The 18,743-nt window shown below is 42.3% G+C and overlaps 1 protein-coding gene across 2 annotated transcripts in view; it reads left to right on the top strand.

Annotated features, from left to right (window-relative positions):
• PDCD6IP (programmed cell death 6 interacting protein) overlaps positions 1-18,743 on the top strand; it is a 184,452-nt gene that overhangs the window by 7,950 nt on the left and 157,759 nt on the right. For both annotated transcript variants that reach the window (XM_033930347.1, XM_033930346.1), the window contains exons 2-3: positions 2,126-2,180; positions 12,272-12,341. In XM_033930347.1, coding sequence (XP_033786238.1) covers positions 2,126-2,180; positions 12,272-12,341 — 125 coding nt within the window. The remainder of the gene's footprint in view (positions 1-2,125; positions 2,181-12,271; positions 12,342-18,743) is intronic.

The raw sequence follows: 18,743 nt of genomic DNA, 5'->3' as shown, positions 1-18,743 counted from the left end.
TTAAATGACCTGATAAAATGTGGACAACGCAATAAAACACCTGCATAGGGAATTGAATTAAAAACCTCCATGCACATTAATATCAATACACAGATGAAAGTGAAAAGGAATATTCCTAAGTGGCTTGGAGGATAAGCCACTTTCTTTGCAGTCAATGCACAAAAAGGAAAAAAGGGGGACTGGATAACTGTGCATGAATGTGTTATGTTAAAGCGAAAGAGATATGTAAGTGAATGCAGTGGTGATTGAGAAAAACTGTATGAAGGTCTGAGTGTGAAGAATGGCACTGTGAGTAAGAGGGGAATGTATGTCTTGAGTTATTAAATAATGCTTTGGTCATAATGGGCTACTGAAAAGGGTGCTGATGTGTGGGCCATAACAAAAAGAAGATGCAAATTGAAGGCTAAGAAGTGCTAAACGTGAATAAAAACACAAAGCGAGAAGCAGGTGGCTGCTGGTAGTTTGCAGTGGTGGAACTAAAAGAAAAACAATATATGAAAATGAACATGAGAGAAGACGTAATCAAAAAGGAATGAAATAAATAAATGAAGCATAGACGGTACCTAGCTTGAATACGGCACAGTGCATACATGCACTCAGGTAGACTTGCTGGCAAGCTGTAAAGAAGAAAATGAAAGTAATATAAAACAAAGACACTGCACTGGTGGGAAACTGCAGCTTGAATAAACCGGGGGTAGCCGCATGAAGTGGCGGGTATAAAACTAAATGAAAAAATAATGCTGTATTTAAGCTCAGCCCAAGCAGAGATGAGGTGCTGTTTAAGGTCTTTGACGTCAGATATCACTGTCTGGTAGACACGTTCTTATATCGGCCCCCAGATCCTGTAGTCAACTGGGTTTAGGTCTGGTGAATTTGCAGGCCAGCGGTCTGGACCAATGAAGTCTGGGGTCTCCCAATGTAGTCGTTCTACGGTGTCCTTTGCCCGATGGGTTGTTGCATTGTCCTGTTGGAAGATAAAGTAGTCTCCTGACACGCAATGGATCGCTGGCAACAGCTTCTGCATCAAGAGGACATCGGGTAGTATGCACTGTTGATCTTAACCCCAGGATCGATGAAGAACAGATTTGTGAATCTGAGTTTTGAGATTGTGACAGAGACCAGACCATGACTGATTGGCTGAAGGACGGCTGTGTCCATAGTAGACATTTGGCATTAACCTCGCGCTTCAGTCTTTAAGGCCCGCAAAGGCGATCATCGTTCTGTGTGTTAATTGGTGGAGCTACTGTAAATATCTTTTCATCTGTAAACCAGATGAAGCTGATGCCCCAGCCTTTCCAACCTGTCTGCGTAAGAAAGGTTCTCCATCCCTTTTACCATTTTTGTCGCTCTCCTCTGAACCCTCTCAAGCATTGCCATGTCCTTCTTGAGGTATGGTGACCAAAATTGGACACAGTACTCCAGATGCGGGCGCACCATCGCGCGATACAGTGGCATGATGACTTAATTAAGAGGGTAATTCCCCTTGGGCACAATGATTTTTAATACACTTGCATTTCAGATCGTCATGAATTAACCACAGTTGTCTGGCCTGGAAAGTTTGGTTTGTTTGTGGTGTGTCCTCCTGGCTCTTGTGTGCGAATCATGTGTGAATCGAGTGCAGTCATCGGCTTAGGATCCACAGTGCCCTTTGCTCGGATCTTGTATAGCAGCACATCAAGGCTGGTTTTGTTCCATCCCTTCTGTGGGAACTCTTTCAACAATCATTGACTGCTGTTACCTTTTACTAGTATCAAGTTCTTCATCAGAATTCTGTCTTCTACAGTGAAAACCATTTTGATACAGAGACTGTTTACAAACTATTGTTTGCTTCTGTACATATCCCATTGCAACAATTGATTTTCACAAAGTAGTGTTTTGCGATGGGAAATATTTACATTTTACATAAAGTTAATTCATAACATGACACTAAATTTCATAAGAATCGGCTGAGTTCTGTGGAAGATGGTAACAAAAAAGATTTTGATGTGTAGTGGTTCAGAAATGCAACACTATGTTGAAGGGAATATGTCTAAATTGCAGCAGTGCTTCATTAACGTTTTTTTAAAATTTATTTAAAGATTTTCTATGCATATCCACTGATGTCATGTTTGTTTATTCTGTACAGGTATTATGATCAGCTGTGTTCCATAGAACCAAAGTTTCCATTTTCTGAAAGTCAGGTAATGGTGTGCTTATTTTTTGGTTTGTTTTATAATTGATAAAATTGCTTGAAGGAATCTACTTTGTCTTAAACAGCTGTCCCTTTAACCCTCTTCCTTAGAAATGATTCCTTTGGTGTACAATAGTTCCCCCCAATCCCAATAATGTCTTTCATTCTTCCAAATGGCATTCTTCAACTGTGTGGTCACTGATCAGGTAATTTTTATATATTTTGTTAGGACAAAATTATTAATAATAATAAAACCCTTAGGCCCTGATTCTGTATAGGACGCCTGGGAGAGGTGTCCTATTCAGAATCGGGCCTACACTAAACCCCGATTCTGTAACCGGCGTCCATGTTACAGACGCTGGTTAGAGAATCAGGTTAGATTAGACACGGCCTGCTACACTTATCGCAGCAAGGGATCTCTCTGCCGCTATAAGTATAGCGGGCCCCCCCGACACTACTGACCGCCCCCCCGACACTACCGATCGCTGGCAGGAGGGTGCCCAAACCCTCCTGCCAGAAGATGCCCCCCGACACTACCAATCGCTGGCAAGAGGGTGCCCAATCCCTCCTGCCCGAAGACACCCCCCCTCCGCACCCCCCCGCGCTAACAGCCCCCAAACCTCCACCCCACCAAACTAACCTTTTCTTTTGGCCAGATGGGTCTTGCCCGTCCAGCCGGCAGGCCCGCCTCATCAAAATGAGGCGGGCCCGCCTCGTCGAAATGAGGCGGGCCCGGCCCATCCCGCCGAAGCCTAAGGCCTGATTGGCCCAGGCTCTAGAAGCCTGAATCAATCAGGCCTAAGGCATAGTGGGTCCGCCCATCCCCACTAAGTCTAAGGCCTGATTGGCCCAGGCGCCTAGAGGTTTGGGTGCGGGGGGGGGGGGGGGTGCGGAGTGGGGTGCGTTTTTGGGCAGGAGGGTTTGGGCACCCTCCTGCCAGCGATCGGTAGTGTCGTGGGGGGACATCTTCTGGTAGGAGTGTTTGGGCACCCTCCTGCCAGCGATCGGTAGTGTCGGGGGGGCCATCTTCTGGCAGGAGGGTTTGGGCACCCTCCTGCCAGCGATCGGTAGTGTCGGGGGGGGGGGCATCTTCTGGCAGGAGGGTTTGGGCACCCTCCTGCCGGCAATCGGACAGGCGGCCGCGGCCCGCTATACTTATAGCGGCAGAGAGATCCCTTGCAGCAATAAGTATAGCGGCCGCGTCTACTTACAATGTAGACCAGCATTTTGTTGGCCTACATTGTAAGCGTCTCTTCCTCTACTAGGGAAACGCATAGGGCCGCCTAAGGCCCTTAGGCGAGCTTAGGCGTCTTGCGGGCCTCCCTAGTCTCCCGGAGGCGCCTTCAATATAGCGGCCTGCCTGGGGAGCATTTTTTTTAAAAACGTGCATCCCGATTGGCTGATTAGACAGCTGTAGGATGCCTACAGCTGCCTAAAATCAGTATGCACTTTGTAGAATCAGGGCCTTAGCGCGCATGCGTACTTCAAACTTGGTGGGTCCATAGCACCGTGCCCGCGCATGCGCAGTGCCTGCCTCCGATGATTTCCTGATCTCCGACGCCGGCTGACTTCTGACTATGCTGTGCTTGCCGGCTTCCCTACCCTGTTCCTCCAAAATTGGAGAGGGGGGAGAGAGGAGAAGCGAAGCCGGCAAGCACAGTGTTAGAGCCCCCGGAGCATGGGCGAAGTCGCTTCCTGGCTAGGGCGGCATTGGTGGAAGATAGGGCAGGGAGGGAGACTTCAACTTGCTGCTCCTGTTTGCTTCAGACCTTCCTCTGCCGGGTCCTGCCTTCGTGGAAAAAAAAGTAGGTGGAACCTGGCAGCGACAAAGGCCTGAAGCAAGTAGGAGCAGCGAGTTGTGAATGCTGCGCTGCCGATGGCTGTGTGAGACCTGGGAGGGGATGGGGGAGAGAGAATGAGAAATGCTGCCGATGGCTATGTGAGACCGTTGTGGGGGGGGGGGGAATGCTGCCGACTGCTGTGTGAGACCGCGGGGGGAATTCTGCTGCAGCACCCTTTTGGGGAGACAGAGTGAAAGAGGCAGAAGGAAGACTAGAGAAGGGGGAAGAGAAATGCTGCTGTTGCATGGGGGGAGGTAAAAGGAAGAGAGAAGGGCTACTGCTGGACAGGGGGAGCAGGAAGCAAAGAAAGAAAGAATGGCCTCAGCGCCCCGTTGTGATAAAGGTTTACATATCTATTCTAGCACCTGTTAATGTAACGGGCTTAAACACTAGTTTATAATATTTGAGGTAATCATGTGAAGGAAATTTTCAAACAAAAGTGCCTCCTCCTATGTGAAGTCTGCAAATGCTTTTTACTTGTAGATGTTGCATTTCTTTTCAAAGAGAAAAAAGTTACCTTTGAAAATTTTAATTTGGGTTCAGATTTGTCAATGTAATTTCTCTGACTATTTTTGTGTTGGTACATTTTTGTAAAAGTTTATGAACAAAAGAATAGCCTTACTTGGTCAGACCAATAGTCCATCAAGCCCAGCAACCCATTCTCACGGTGGCCAATCCAGGTCACTAGCACCTGGCAAAAACCCAAAGAGTAGCAATATTCCATTCAGAATCCTAAAGTATAGCAAGATTCCGGAATCCCAAAGAATAACAAAAGATTCCAGAACCCCAAAGAGTAGCAACATTCCATGCTACCAATCCAGGGCAAGCAGAGGCTTCCTCCAAGCCTCAAGTATACATATTGAGTTCTTTAAATTTGTTCCTGATGAAGACTACTGACCATTTATGTCTTCATCCTCTGGACCCACTCTATCCTATTTATACTGGCCATTCCTCTCCTACATACCAAAACATCCTTCTAGCTTTTGTTGTTGCCTTTCCTACCTACTTAGCCACCTTAAAATCATCACATTCAATCATACCCAAGTCTCAATCCTCTTTCCTACATTAAAGTTTTCGCTTCCGAAACCATACCATTCTCTTGGGTTTTTGCAGTCCAATGAATGACCCTGCATTTTTTTTAGCATTACATTTTAGCTGCCAAATTCTGGACTTTTCTTCAGACTTCACCAGGTCCTTCCTTATGTTATCCACACCATCAGGGGTTGTCTTCTCTATTGCAGATTTTGGTATCATGTAATGTAATTTATTTCTTATATACCGCTACATCTGTTAGGTTCTAAGCGGTTTGAAGAAAATATACATTAAGATTATAAATGAGAAGTAAGAAGGTACTTAAAAAATTCCCTTACTGTCTCGAAGGCTCACAATCTAACTAAAGTACCTGGAAATTAATAAAGAAGAGAAAATAAAGATGGTTGAAAAAAGAAAAATTCTATGTGAACTTATAGGATGGAAATTAAACTGACAGTGAAGAACTGTATGAAAAATACATATGGAATGCAGTTAGAGAGGGTAGGTTACAATCTATTTATGGTATTTGTTTAATTGGAAGGTGTTAAGGTGGGTAATTTGGGGGAAGGTTATCTGAAGGTAGGTGAATCTTCTGGAGGTAAAAGAAGAGGGGTTAAGATATTTGGATGAATTTTTTGAAAAGCAGGGTTTTGATTTCTTTTCTGAATGTTTTGAAGTTGTCTGATATTGTCATAAGATTGGAGATGGAATGGTTGATTTTTGCTGCTTGTGTTGCCAGAAGGTTGTCAAACATTTTCTTGCGTTGTGTGCCTTTGAGTGGGGGGAAGGCGAAAGGGTTCGAGGTTCTTCTGTGTCTTGAGGTGGAGATTTGGTTTAAGCAGTTGTTTAGATAGGAGGGGGAAGAGCCGTGTAATGCTTTGAATATCAGGCAGTGGAATTTGAATTGGATTCGTGCTTGTATGGGTAGCCAGTGAGAGTCTAAGAAGGCAGTTGTTATGTGATCATATTTTTTGAGTGAGTAGATCAATCTGAGGGCGGTGTTTTGTATGGTCTGGAGTTGTTTTATCATAGTGGCTGGACAAGGAAGATATAGGGAGTTGCAATAATCCAGCAGACCTAAGACTGGGATTGGACGATTAGTCTAAATTGTGCTTGGTCAAAGAATTTTCTGATTTTACGGAGATTTCTCATGGTTAGAAAAGCTTTCTGGGTTGTTTTGTTGATCTGGGGCTGCATTGTGCAACATCTGTCTATCGTAACTCCTAGGAGTTTTAGTTCGGGTTGTATTGGGTATTTGGTATTTTTGATTTTCAGTTCAGTGATGGTAGGAGTTTGGGCTTTTTCGAGCAAAAGGAATTTTGTTTTTTCAGAATTTAGTTTTAGTTTGTGATCCATCATCCATTTTTCTACTGTGTCTAAGGTTGTTTCTAGCTTTGTTGTGGTGGTGATCTCTGATGGGTCGAAGGGGAGGATTATGGTGATGTCATCAGCATAGCTGAAAGATGTGACATCTAGGGTATCTAAAGTGGCTCCTAGGGAGGAGATAAAGAGGTTGAAGAGCGAAGGTGAGAGAGGTGATCCTTGTGGAACTCCGCAGGGATTTGTCCATGGTTCTGATTTGATATCATTGTATTTTACCCTGTAGGTTCTAGATTTGAGGAACCCCTGAAACCATTTGTAGACCTTGCCTGAGATTCCTATGGCGTCGAGAATTTGTAGTAATAAGGTGTGGTCAACTAGGTCAAATGCTGCAGAGAGGTCTAATTGTATTAATATCATTTTTTTTCCTTTACTGATGTGTTGTCGGGCTGTATCTAGTAATGTGATAAGTAGTGTTTCTGTACTATGGTTAGTTCGGAATCCTGATTGTGAGGGGTGGAGTAGGTTATGTTTTTCCAGATATTCGGTGAGGTATTGTGCCACTAGGCCTTCTATTATTTTAACGTATAATGGTATTGAGGCGATAGGTCTGTAGTTGGAGGGGCTATCTATTGGGCCTTTGTGATCCTTTATGATTGGAGTGATTAAGATCTCTCCTAGGTCCAGTGGGAATTGGCCTTCTGTCAATGTGGTTTGAATCCATAGCATGAAGTTGGTTTTGAATGTGGTGGAGGCGTTTGATAATATGTAGGTGGGGCAATTATTTAGGTCACTGGAAGCATGGCTGTATTTATTGTAGAGTCGGTTCATATCCGACCAGACTAGAATTGGGAAATCGGACCAGCTTCTGTCTGCTACGATGGCTTCGCTAGTTGATGGGTTTGTTGTTATCTTTTCTAGATGGGTGTGTGTGTTGATGAATGTAGATCTGATATTGGTGATCTTGTTTTTGAAATAGTCTGCTAGGTGGATGGCTGTTGGTGGGTGGATACCTTGGGTAGAGAGGTAAGATTTGGTATCTGTGAGGTTCTTTACTAGATTAAATAGCTTTTTTGTGTCTGGGGTTTTTTTGCCTATCATATTGGAGTATCATCTGCAAAGAGGCAAACCTTACCAAATAGCTCTTCTGCAATATCGCTTACAAAAATGTTAACAAGAAGAGGCCCAGGAACTGAACCTTGAGGCACCACTGATAACATCCCAGGACAAGCAGTGGATGCCCCCATGTCTATCTCAAGAGTAGACTATTAATTTTTCCTCCAGGAACTTGTCCAAACTTTTCTTAAATCTAGCTACGCTAATTGCTGTAAACACCTCCTCTGGCTACCTAGTTCTGATTTGTGAAGTAGGCCTATCGGGGTTTTGGATGGGGGGAGGGGGAGGATTTGTATCTATGTTGATTTTTGCTTTTCTTGTTGATTTGGGAGCTGATATGCTGTTTTTTTTGTTTTTTGTTTGCTTCAGTTTGCTGTATTGCCTTTGGCTGTTTTCTATTGTGAAAATTTAATAAAGATATTGAAAAAATATATATATATTTTTTTCCTATTTGTTTTAAAAGTATTTCCATGTAATTTCATTGAGTGTCCCCTGGTATTTGTACTTTCTGAAATGGTAAAATACTGAGTCACCTGTTCTAAGCCACTCAGGATTTTGTAGATCTCAATCATATCCCCCTCAAACATCTTTTCCAAGATGAAAAGCCCTAAATCCCTTTAGTCTTTCTTCATACAAGAGATGTTACATCCTTATTATTATTTTGTTCACTCTTCTTTGAATTTTTTCTAATCCCACTTTCCTTTTTGAGATACAGCGACCAAAACTGTGTGCAGTATTCAAGTGTGCATACTTTGAGAAATTCAAGTGTGTGTAAGTGCGTTTTTTGGCCCAACCCCATCCCCCACCTCCAGGAACACTTCTCTCAGAAGTTCTGTTTCTCTGAGGAGAAAGTAGGCCTTCATATAATTTTAACATGTCGGATGTTATTTGGGGTATCCCTATTACGGGGTTTTCTAGAAGTAGGGCGATCCATGTATGGAAGGGCAGACTGGATAGACCACTCGAATCTTTATCTGCCATCATTTACTATATTACTATCCTGGATTCTCTACAAGGAGAACTGTTTCAGCAGTGTGTAATGGAACCCACAGAAGATGGGATCATACTGGACTTAGTGCTTACAAACGGGGAAATTGTTTCTGATGTTACAGTGAATGATCATCTGGCATCCAGTGATCACTGCATGGTACGGTTTAATATTAAGATGAGTATAGAGAGAGCACTTATAGGTTCTAGACTTTAAAAAAACAAACTTTGTTTGGATGGGGGATTACATCAAAGAATTGTTGTCTGGATGGGAACATTTGGAAAAAGTAGAAATGCAGTGGGCAAAGGCCAGGACAGAGAAGCTCGCATCCTGGAGTTGAATGTGTGGCTATGTGGATGGTGTCGTCGCGAGCATTTTGGCTACCTGGACCATAGGATGATTTTTCAAGAGCTGCTGAGCAGGGATGGTGGTCATCTATCAAAGAAGGGAAGAAGTGTCTTTGCCGGCAGGCTGGCTAATCTATTGAAGAGGGCTTTAAACTAGAAGTGATGGGACAGGGTGATCAAAGCTTCTAGGTGAGTATAAGCCCTCAGGTAAGTAAATCACTGAATACCTCTACACAGATGGGGAAAAGGATGCAATGTCTGGAAAGGAATATATACTAATGCTCGAAGTATGGGAAACAAGATTCTGGATCTAGAAGCTGTGATGGAAGAAGAGGAGTTGGATATAGTGGTGATCACAGAGACATGGTTCACGGAGAACCATGACTGGGATGTAGTTATACTGGGCTATATAATCTGTTCAGGAAAGACAGGGTAAGAAGAAAAGGAGGGAGAGTAGCATCTGTTAAAGATCATATTAAAGCCACACAATTGCAGGATCTGCAGGGCAAGGAAGAGGCACTGTGGATCAATTTGGAAAGAGAGAATGGTGAATATATTTACATTGGTGTGATATAAAGGCCTCCTTCACAGATGGAAGAAGTAGATAGAGATTTAATAGTAGACTTTCAAAATATCTCTAAAAAAGGGGAAGTCTTACTAATAGGTGATTTTAACATGCTGGATGTTGATTGGGGTATCCCTATTGTAGGAGAAGTAGGGAGATCCTGGATTCTATACAAGGAGAACTGTTCCAGCAGTTGGTAATGGAACCCACGCGAGATGGGGGTCATACTGGACTTAGAGCTTACAAACTGGGAAAGTGTTTCTGATGTTACAGTGAATGATCATCTGGCATCCAGTGATCACTGCATGGTATGGTTTAAAATTAAGATGGGTATAGAGAGGGCTCATTCAGAAGCAAAGATTTTAGATTTTAAAAAAACCCAAACTTTGTTCGGATGGGGGTTTACGTCAAGGAATTGTTGTCTGGGTGGGAACATCTGGAAGAAGTGGAAATGCGGTGGGCAAAACTGAAAGGAGCGATTATAAGAGCGACAAACCTTTTTGTGAGGTAAGTAAAAGTAAGAGGAAAAGAAGGCTGCTTTGGTTCTCAAAAGTAGTAGCTGAGAAAGTAAGGAATAAGAGGTTAACTTTCATAAAGTACAAAAGATCACAGAAAGAGGAAGACAGGCAAAAACATCTGGAGAAATTAAGAGAGTCTGGTTGTGTAGTCAGGAAAGCAAAGATGCAAATGGAAGAAAAAATAGCTGACACGGTAAAACAGGGAGACAAGACATTTTTTTTAGATATATTAGTGATAGGAAGAAGTTCAAAAGTGGCATTGTGAAACTCAAAAGGTGAAGGGGAAGAATATGTAGAAGCAGATAAAAGAAAAGGCTGAATTGCTTAACAAATATTTCTGTTCTATGTTCACGGCTGAAGCGCCGGGAGCAGGACCACAGAAGACAAATGTGAATAAGGATGGAGGAGTAATAGACTCTGATCGATTTTCAGAAGGTTGTGTTCGTGAGGAGCTAGCTAAAATAAAAGTAGACAAAATGATGGGGCTAGATGGTGTACATCTGAGGGTGCTGAAGGAACTTGGGGAAGGATTGACCTTTTCAATGAGTCCCTAGAGTCGGGAGTGGTACCGGAGGACTGGAGAAGGGCGGATGTGGTGCCTCTTCACAAAAGTGGAAATAAGGAAGAAGTAGGGAATTACAGGCCGATAAGTCTGACTTCTGTGGTAAGCAAATTAATTGTAATGCTTTTAAAAGAGAGAATGATCAAGTTTCTGGAATCCTGTGGATGGGAATGAGCAGGAGGATGTCATCTGCGTAAGATAACTGGCATTCATTGTTGACGAATGTAATGTTAACGAGAGAGCTCATGAATAGGTTGATCAATATTGGGGAGAGGGGGTATTCCACAGAATGCTTTCCATCTGTTGGAGAAGACTCTAAATGTATTCTCTCTTCTAGAAAGTCGTTGAACCAGCTGAGTGTGGTGCCTGTGATTTCCAGTTTCAGTGAGTTTCATTAGGAGAAGGTGGTGCAGAATCAAGGGCTGCAGAGATGTCAAATTGAAGGAGGGCTGCTTGTTGACTTGTGCTTGGTATCTATTTAATATTTGTGGTAAGGGCTAGTAGATGGAGCTCTGTGCTGTGCTGTGGTCAGAAACCAAACTGAGAGGGTTGTAGGCTTGAATACTATTCCATGTAGGACAGTGGTCTCAAACTCGTGGCCGCCAGGTACTATTTTGAGGCCCTTGGTATGTTACCATTGCTCTGTAACATTGCCTGCCTCACTGCTGTAACCTTACGCAAGTGCTTTCCTGCGTCTGTACGCAATTGTGAGGTGGAATATTTTATTGTAAACCGCTTAGATCTGTAATATACTTAAGTGGTATATCAAATGTTAATAAAACATAAACATAAAACATAAACTTATGATTCATGAGTGCCCTTTTCCTTTGGTGCTGAAAGGTTGCGTACGAGGTGGAATAATTTCTTATCCGGGTTTTTATTTTCTATCTCTTGAGCATAGTAGTTTTTACTTAGCCTCAGCTATATTAAATTTATATTTATTGATTGCTTCTCTCCATGTTATTTTGTGGTCAGACATCTTACTTTTCTGCCATTGTCTTTCCAGACTTTGGCAGGTTTTCTTTTCTTAGTGTTTCTGTGAACCGTGGGGAAGGTTTATTACATTTTATGTTGCGGTGGCATAAGTGAGCGCTTTAGACTAATAAAGGTAATTTTTTAGTGGGCAAATTTATGCTCCAGTTATAAATATGAGAAAATGAATGCTGGTATGTTGGGGCAAAGCAATATTTTTAAACTGGTTTGGAGCCCATTGACATCTTTCATTACTTCAGTATAGTTTAAAAATACCCTTCAGTTTAGTTGGTTCTGTGTCTTAACTTTTTGTTTATTTTCACATGCACATCCAGGGAAGGGGGAAAGGGTGTGTGGGAGGTGGGTAGGATTGCATTATTATTTTACAGAAAGGAAAGTTACTGAATGTATTTATGTATTCGTGCTTTTATTGATTAATCAATGGGTGGGTGGGCGGGTTAAAAGTATTGCTCTGATATGTTGTAAGACAAATGTGCTTATCTTGTTTTGCTATATGTTCACCTACTTGTTTATTGCATTGTTAATATTTTAAAAGTTTAATTTAAAAATAAACCCCCTCAAAGTTGTGTGCTTTTGTTCTTAAAGGGCTTGATGCAGCAATAATAATAATGATGAAAAGGTTAACTAACCTGTGTTCAACTTTTGTCTATTCTAGTATATTAATTTGTTGTTAGGTGCTATCGACTTGTGTTCAAATTATGTTGTTCTGAGTGGGAAGTAGTTTATGGTGTGTGTTCTGTAAAATAAATGGTAATTGGTTTTCCATTTTGCGTTCTTAAATTGGGAGTTTAATCTGTTCTTCTTTTGTCCCATCTACAGCTCTGTTTAACTTTTACTTGGAAAGATGCATTTGATAAAGGTTCACTTTTTGGAGGATCTGTGAAACTTGGTAAGTAATTTTTATATTTGTAAAATTGAAGTGAAGTTGTGCAGTTTATTCTGTCAGGCTTTTGGATAATTTAATCTCTCTTTCATTTTGTATTTCATTTTGTTTTCTTCTGTATATTTCTTGATTTTATCTAACTTTGTTCATTATTTTGGTTCTTAGAATAATGTATTGTGTTATCTTGGTGTTTTTTTGTTTTTGTTTTTTTTTGTAAACTGCCTAGGACTTAGGATAGAGTGGTATTTAAACTGTGTTGTAAATCAGCTTCACATACATATAATATAACCAGTGTTCCCTCTAAGCGGGCGGGTGTTGTGAGCAAACTTTTTTCACTGTGAGCTAAAAATATCGGGCGCCAGCAAGTTATGAGCCAAATAAATATGTTGTCAAAGTTGCTGATACATGAGGACGAGGTATTCAAAGGAATTTTAGGCCTACACGCTAAATTAAATAACGTTAAATAATATTTTTAAGAACACAGAAATTGTAGGGATGAAATGATATCTTAATAAATGTTTTACAACAAATGTAGTTATGTCTGTTACATCCATATGTGTAAACTGTAAATTAAAAACAGTCCAGAAGACAATACGTTTGATGCTTTCAATTTCTAGACCAGTGTTTTTCAACCTTTTTTGGGCAAAGGCACACTTGTTTCATGAAAAAAATCACGAGGCACACCACCATTAGAAAATGTTAAAAAATTTAACTCTCTGCCTATATTGACTATATATAAAGTAATTCTCTTGAATAGGAATCAAATAAACACAAAGAAAGTATTTTATAATTACTTTATTATGAAATAAAAATTATAAAAATTATAAAATACTTTATTCAGTGCGAAACCTGGGCCTGTTTGGCTGAACACAAAGCTGATATTCTGGCTGGAATGGAAGAAAGACACACACGTAGCTCTTCGTCAACAGCTCTGTCTCTCTCTGTATTTGGTTTTTATAGCATACAAAAATAGACAAATATACCCTCCATCCTTTTTATTAAACCACAATAGCAGTTTTTAGCGCAGGGAGCTGCGCTGAATGCCCAGCACTGCTCTTGACGCTCATAGGCTCCCTGCGCTAAAAACCACTATTGCGGTTTAGTAAAAGGGGACCATATTGTAAAATATAGACAGCAGATATAAATTCAGAACTGTGCATAGTAAGTGAAGGGAAGTTTTCATCTCTGGGAATTTACCCAGTTAACTATTAAGTTATTTGGGCAAATTCCTTTGAAAACTGTGGTAATACTGCCTCCACTTTGCTAAATTTAAAATAAAATCATTTTTCCTACCTTGTCTGGTGATTTCTGGTTGCACTTTCTTCTTCTGACTGTGCATCCAATCTTTCTTCCCTTCTATCAGCCTGTATGCTTTCTCTCCTCCACACCTCATTCCCTCCCCCAACTTTTTCTTCCTCTCTCCCTGACCTTTCTTTCTTTTTTTCTGTTTCTCTTCTTTCCTTCTGTTTCCCTGCCTGCCCCCTTTCTTTCTTTCTCCCAGCCTCCTGTCCAGCAGTAACTCTCTTCCCTTCCTCCCCTCCCAGCAGCATCTCTCCGTCTCCCTCTCCAGTAGCAGCTGTCCCTTTTTTTTTCCTTGCCCAGCAGCTTCCCAGATTCCTTTCCCTCCTCCCCTCCCAGAAGCATCTCTCCGTCTCCTTCTCCCTCTCCAGTAGCAGCTGTCCCTTTTTTTCCTAGCCCAGCAGCTTCCCAGATTCCTTTCCCTCATCCCCTCCCAGAAGCATCTCTCCTTCTTCTCCTTATCCAGTAGCAGCTGTCCCTTTTTTTCCTTGCCCAGCAGCTTCCCAGATTCCTTTCCCTCCTCCCCTCCCAGAAGCATCTCTCCTTCTTCTCCCTGTCCAGTAGCAGCTGTCCTTTTTTTTCCTGGCCCAGCAGCTTCCCAGATTCCTTTCCCTCCTCCCCTCCCAGATGCATCTCTCCTTCTCCCTCTCCAGTAGCAGCTGTCCCTTTTTTTTCCTGGCCCACCCGCTTCCCAGCTTCCTTTCCCTCCTCCCCTCCCAGAAGCATCTCTCCTTCTCCCTTTCCAGTAGCAGCTGTCCCTTTTTTCCCCTGCCCAGCAGCTTCCCAGACTGATAGTGGTTTTCTCCCCTCCCAGCAGCTCTTCTTACTTCCCAGCGCAGCGATTCACGAAGGCAGCCTCGGGTCCTTTGTTGTGTCGCGCCGCCTCTGAGGAAAGAGGAAGTTGCATCATCAGAGGCAGCCGCGACTCAGCAAAAGCCCCGAGGCTGCCTTCGTGAATCGCTGCGCTGGGAAGTAAAGGAGAGCTGCAGAGAGGGGAGAAAGCCACTGTCGGAGGCTCCCCAAGATCTCTCCGGCCCAGTGCACGCTTCCGATGCTGATCTTGCAGAAGTTCAAATGAGTCAATCTTGCCGGTCCTGCGCTGTGACGAGAAACTTGTGCGCCGCGACCTAATATTTTGTGCGCCAGCGCACGCCAGCGCAGCTTAGCGGGAACACTGAAAAATAACATATTTTATTTATAGTTTTAGTTGGGCTCAACTGCTGAGGGGGGTTGGGGAGGGTGTTGGTTGTTGGTGAAGTGCAGGAGAGAAAGGGTATCTCTCCTGCCGAACTTCAATTTGGGATTTAAAAAAAAAAAAAAAATTTAAATTGCATGTCAAAACACATACCAGAGATGTGTTTTTCACAGTGCTGGCACTGTACGAGTATCCCCGGACCAGTCATTGATTTGGCGATTTTTAAGAATCCACTGGAGTGTTCTTTTAAATATTGAAGAGCCCATTTGCATAGCAGTGTTGGAGACTGGTAGATAGCTTGCAAAAGACCTTGATAAACTGTTTTGATAATCTACTGCTAAAATACGCCGCTAAAATCAGCTGAACCTATTTAGCAAGCACGTTAAATGCAGATTTTGTTTTGAGAATTTGACCCTTAGAGAGGGAACTCATTCTGGAAATTCTTTCTGCCCCTCTGTTCAAGTTTTTCAGCCTGGCTTGAACAATAGGATGATGATATCATCCGAGGGGATGATTTCAGCAGCTGTAAAAGAGTAGAAGTCTTTATACTCGATTAGCTGCTAGGGGATAATGGCCTCAGGATGTCAGATGCCTCAGGATCCAGCATGGTGGGCATGTAAGGTTTTTTTTTGTTTTTTTTCTCTTTGCATCTTCCCTTGTTTACCTATGCTCACTCTTTGTTCCTTTTCTTACTTTTTGTCAATCCCCCTCCACCTTCCCTTGCCATCTCCCTGCTGTTCAACCTTGCACTCTTTCCCTGCTGTTTTTCTTTCACTCCCTCTTCCACTCTCTCCCTCTTCCACTCTCTGTCTTGTGCTCTGTTGCTTGCCTTTATGCTTCTTATCCATCAGGTTAGAAAATAAGGATCTTTGAGGAAAAGGAGTGGGGTGCCTTACTATTGCATTTATCTAGCTGCTGCCATTTTGGCTATCCAGCTTGCCAAGCATAATTGGATATTTTGAGAGGCAGTAGGTAGGTATGGTCTTAGAAAGTTTGGGGATCCTGATGGAGAAGAACCTTGAATATTATAGGAAGTGAATTTAAAAAAGAGCAAAGGTTGGTACGACATTGAATGGTCACTGTGAAGTGTACAGTAAAAACATTTTGGAAACAGAACATTAACCCAGTGGGAAGATGTGGTTTGAAATTTTGATGATATTGTTAGAATGGCTAAGACTACAGCCTATAGAGAAAACTTGAATGGCCAAATGGGATCTTGTGGGGACCATTTGAGGGGTGGAGACAAAAAAAAGTGTGGTGGAGAGAGTTGCTTTATAGATAAACTAGGGAGGGGAACAGGGATATATGGAGAGAATTAGGAGGAAAGATGAGGCATAGGAAAACCATGAACCACAAGTGTTTAGTGGAGGATGAAGTTTCTGATTGTAACAGTGGGGGAAAGTAAAGTAATGTGAAGAAATATGGCAAGTTGTAATGTTTAGGGGTTGGTGGGAGGGAAAGGTATTGGAATGGGGGAGGAGAGAAAAAATTTAGAAAATTTGTTCAGAGGTGTTAAGTTAGGTAAGATTGTTCCATAGAAGGAACATCTGTGGGTATTTTGTGTAATGGAAAGTAAATAATTTAAAACAAAAAGAGGGGAATGCAGTCAGGCCTGTTGCATGAATGATGCTTCTTATAACTGTAGCCTTGGTTTCAATATCTTTTATGTACCACTAAAATTTCTCTTTTTTTAAATTAGTTCTTAAACTATGCAAGAACATCTTCTTTAGGGTTATCATATGTCCAGGAAAACTCAGACATGTCCTCTTTTTTTTTTTAGAGGACTGTTTGAGTGCCCAGATGGATTTTCAAAACCTGGCAGTTTGTCTAGGTTTTGGAAGACCCTGAGCTTAGGGCTACGTCTGGCAAGCCTCCGAGCATGTACGGATGCAGTGCAATGTTGCATACGTGTGTGTGTGTGATATCATCGCGTTGCATCCGCTTATGCTCGGCGGCCCTCTGGATGTGACCCGGACTCGGGGAAGAAGAGATGAGTTTGTATAGGGGCAGAATTGAGGGGGAAAACAGGGCAGGGGTGAGGCCAAATGTCCTCTTCCCTTTTTTTTTTTTAAACCCTAATCTTGATGTCTCTGAATCCTTAATAGTTTCAAGTTTCAAGTTTATTTTTAGCTTGTTGAATCGCTTAATTTAAATTGCTAAGCGATTTACAGATAAAAAATAGGTACAGCAGAGTAATTATAAACGTATACATAAATTTAATACATTATCTTAAAATCAAACAAACTAACAGACACATGAGGAAAGAAAGGGTAGAACTATAATCGTATATATTAAAGAGAACATAAATGGAAAATACACCAGGTAGGGGAAATCACAAGGGAATAAAAAGATAAAGAAAGTAAAAATTTTATAAAAATTCTTAATAAAATTCACACATCAAACGCATCTTTAAAAAGGAAACTTTTTAAGCTGCTTTTAAGCTGTTTCAAATCGCTTTCTATTCTAAGATACTGGGGTAAACTGTTCTATAATTGTGGGGCTATAACGGAGAAGATGTCAGTGCGACGAGTTCCAATAACTTTTAATGATGGAACCGTTAGAAGTTTTTGATCAGTGGATCTTAATGAGCGTGAAGTATTATACGGAATGAGTAATCTTACCCTCTATTTTACAAAGCCGCTCTGCAACAGCCCCGAAGCCCTTTAAATCTACGGGCTTTGGGCCGTTACTGTGCAGCTTTGTAAAAGAGGGGGTTAATGATAACATTGCATTTCAAAGACATTTCTTACAGAGAAAATCAATTTTAGTTCTGACCTTTGAATTCTGTGCCTCCCTGTTTTACTGATGTTTGTGTTGCTCTCCATAGCCCTTACATTGGTTTTATCTGATTAGCATTTTCCTTTGTGCACCATAGGTCCAGACTTCTTTTTGCTATTTTGCTTTTTCATTTAATATTGGTTGTGTACTAAGGATTCTCAGCTTTAGTCTTCAAGGGCTGTAAATAGATCTAGTTTTCCAAGTAACAGTGGTGTATAAATTAACCTTGTTCTTTGACCAAATGACTGTTCTGAAGGCCAGACTTGTTTGTAACTCTCACAGATTGCTGCACTTATATGCTTTTTGACTTGAAGACTCATGCACAATTCAAAAAAGATTTTTATCCCAGGACAAGCTGGCAGCCTATTCGCAACCTGTGGGTGATGTTATCCACGGAGCCCCGATGCGGACAGCTTCGCAAGCTAATTTGCTTGCAGAACTTAGAAAGTTCGCGACTGCCACACCATGCATGTGTGAGTGCCTTCCCGCCCACGCAAGGGCGCGCGTCTCAGTTCTCTGTTTTCTGTGGGGCCGAGAAGTTGTGTTTTCGATGCTCTGTGCTAGACTCAGTTCTAAACTTCGTGCCTTCTCTCACCGCGGCTCGTGTTTTCTTATTTTTCAGGGTCGCTTTGTTTCTTGCACGTGTTCTTTAAAAAAACAACCCAACAAACTTTAATTTTATTTCTTTGTCACGGCGGGGCCTGCTTTGCGGCCTCCGCTGCTGGGTTTAGATTTTGCTAAGGCCATCTTTCTGCCTATGTCCAGGCCGGTCACAGGCTTCAAAAAGTGTAGCCGTTGCCAGCATGCCATCTCCCTCACTGACCCACATAGATGGTGTATTCAGTGTTTGGGACCTGACCATTGTCTGGAGTTGTGTACTCACTTTTCTACCCTTCAACCTCGAGCCCGCAAGCGTCGTCGAGTTTAGGTGGAAAAGCTCTTTGGCAGTATGGATCCCCTTGCTCCGGTCTCGACCTCGCATCCGGTCAAGCTTACCAGGGTTCCGCCTTCTGCTCGACCTTGGCCTCGTCCTTGATCAAGCCGACCTCGTTTGACGGTACCTCGTCCTCGAGTAAATCTGCTAAGTCTTCACTTGACGAGATGCTTGCCTCGCTGCCTCCCTCAGGTCAGGTGCC

The sequence above is a fragment of the Geotrypetes seraphini genome, chromosome 2 (assembly GCF_902459505.1).
Source record: "Geotrypetes seraphini chromosome 2, aGeoSer1.1, whole genome shotgun sequence".
NCBI classification, from domain to species: Eukaryota; Metazoa; Chordata; class Amphibia; order Gymnophiona; family Dermophiidae; genus Geotrypetes; species Geotrypetes seraphini.
Note: the sequence above shows the minus strand (reverse complement) of the source record. Positions and strands in the feature narration are given on the sequence as shown.